At 39.9% G+C, this 2539-nt stretch overlaps 1 protein-coding gene across 1 annotated transcript; it reads right to left on the minus strand.

The window, feature by feature from the left end:
* Positions 1-616: 616 nt before the first annotated feature.
* Positions 617-1363, minus strand: LOC108761816 (uncharacterized). The gene has a single exon (XM_018508553.1). The coding sequence runs from the start codon at positions 1361-1363 to the stop codon at positions 617-619; it is 747 nt and encodes a 248-aa protein (XP_018364055.1).
* Between the last annotated feature and the right edge of the window lie 1176 nt (positions 1364-2539).

The raw sequence follows: 2539 nt of genomic DNA on the forward strand, positions 1-2539 counted from the left end.
TACCTGCGCTTCCTTTTCTCCATTTTTTTGAAATACGTATCCCAGATATCTATGCTCTTTCACTTCCTCTATCACTTTGCCTTCCCATCTCCAGCTTATTTTCTTTCTCCTACCTCCTCCCCTGCTAAATCTCAAGATCTTTGATTTTCCTACATTTACCACCAATCCTTTCATCCTTATATAATTTTCTAATCTTACTATCATCGATCTCATATCATCTTCCCCTTCCGCCATTATTATTATGTCATTTGCATATGTCAATGAATACACTTTCCCTTCTTTTAACCTTAATCCTCCTTTCCTCAAGTAATCTTCTAAATTCATTATTAATATGTTGAACAATCTTGGGCTCGTAGGTAGAGTTAGGTAGAACATCCCTACCTAACTCCCTTACTCCTCCAAAATACCTCGCTTGTCTCTCCTCCCACCCTGACCCTACTTTTTGTTTCCCTCACTAAATCCTTACATCTTCTCACTAACCTCTCTCTTATCCCTCTTTCCCTTAAATTATTCGCTAGCACCTCTCTATCTACTGAATCGAATGCTGCCTTTAGATCTATAAAAAATGCTATCAACTTTCCAGCATCTTTACTTAGCTGTCTATTCACCAAATAATTCATAATGTTATTATTATGATGATATTATCCACTGTCCCTATACCCCTTCTGAACCCTGCCTGATTCTGCGGCACCATCTTTCTTTCTTCTATTTCTTTCTCTAATCTTTCCCATATAATCATTGCATACACCTTATATAACGTTGATGTCAATGTTATCCCTCTATAATCCTTCTTTCCCTCTTCTTTCTTCTTTATAGGGACTATTATTCCCTCATTCCACTCCTCAATCCACTCCTCCCCTCTCCATACCTTATTACACATCTTCAATGCCCAGTCCTCTACCTTCTCCCCTCCATACTTCCATACCTCCCCTGGCACTTCGTCTGTTCCTACCGCCTTTCCGTTCTTCAATTTCCCTATTGCTCTCTTTATTTCTTCCCTCGTTATATCCAGCTCCCCATCATCCTTTCCCCCTCTCCTTATCCCTCTTCTTACTCTTCCCTCCACTCCTAACATATTCTTGAAATACTCTACCCACTCTTCCGTTTGTATCCCTTCTTCTATCCCTTTTTTCTTTTTTCTCTCCCTGTTGACCACCTCCCATACCTTCACTTCCGTCCTCGCTCCTTTTGCTATCTCTATCCATCTGTCATTTTCTTCTTTCTCCTTTCCTTCACATAACTTACCATATTCTCTCTTTAATTCTTTATATCTTGTTCTATCTCCTCCCTCCCTTTTCCACTTCCTTAATTCTCTTTTCACTCTTCTTTTGAACTTCTTACATTCTAAATCCCACCATCCCATCTTCCTCTCCTCCTTCTCCCCTTTTCGTCCTTCCTCTAAAATTTCTTGAATCTCTTCTCTTATCTGTTCCCATTGCCTTTCTTACTTCTCCCTTTCTCCACCTAATAGCTCTTCTACTCTATTTCAGAATTCTTCTGTCCCTTGTTCCGACTATATCCATTTTTTTCTTCTTTTACTGCCTTTCCTCCCATTCTCCTCTTCAGATCCTCTCTCTTTTATCTTTATCACCACTGAAAAGTTTCGAGTCCACTCTACTTTCCACCTCCATTTTATCTATTCCTTCCCATACTTCCTCATCTCCTATTATATCTCTCCTATTATATAATCTATCTCTGTTCTTCCCCTTGTATGTCCAATCCCCTCTCTCATCTCCATTGTCATTTCTATTAAAAATAAACCATCCTCCTTCTTCCAGCCTATCCACCAACCATCTTCCTTTCTTATTAACCTTCCCGTCTCTTGATTTCCTACCCCTCCATTCCTCGCTTTCTTCCTCTTTCCTGTCTTCCCTCTAAATCTCCTGTCCTTGCATTAAAATTCCCCCCCCCCCCTTTTTTTCTATATTATCGTTCTTATTCCATCCTCTCTGTTTTCCACCCACCCTATTACTCTCTCTAATTTTTCTACCAGATCTTTGTTTACATACATTCTCACTATCTTCCATCTGTCTATCCGATCTTTACCTTTCACTCCAGAATTCCTTCCACTTCGCTTTCTTCTTCCCCTTGTATTTCAATCCCTTTCCTTATCTCCATTATCAATCCTCCCATTGCTCTTCCCTTATTATTCCTTTTCCTTGCCCATTGCGTTTCCCAAATATATCCTCTTGGCAACCTTTCCTTAATTTTCACCCATCCCTTCTTCTCTATCCACGTCTCCATCATGACAACAATATCCCAATCTGTTAACCCCATCCAAAAATCCTTATTCTTCCTCTAAAATTTCTTGAATCTCTTCCCTTATCTGCTCCCATTGCCTTTCTTACTTCATGACAACAATATCCCAATTTGTTAACCCCATCCAAAAATCCTTATCCTTATTCCCTAACCTTGCTACATTCCAAAACGCTACTTTGCAACTCCTTCTCCCTTCCCTTCTACTCTCCACTTCCTCCTCTCCATCCTTCTCCCTCTTCTCTCTCAACTTTCTCTTTTCTATCCATTCTCTTGTGCTACC

The sequence above is a fragment of the Trachymyrmex cornetzi genome, unplaced genomic scaffold (assembly GCF_001594075.2).
Source record: "Trachymyrmex cornetzi isolate Tcor2-1 unplaced genomic scaffold, Tcor1.1 scaffold264, whole genome shotgun sequence".
Classification (NCBI taxonomy): domain Eukaryota; kingdom Metazoa; phylum Arthropoda; class Insecta; order Hymenoptera; family Formicidae; genus Trachymyrmex; species Trachymyrmex cornetzi.

Coding starts and splice junctions, on each gene's coding strand:
- LOC108761816 (XM_018508553.1), bottom strand. CDS start 1,363: ATGGGATGGTGGGATTTAGAATGTAAGAAGTTCAAAAGAAGAGTGAAA.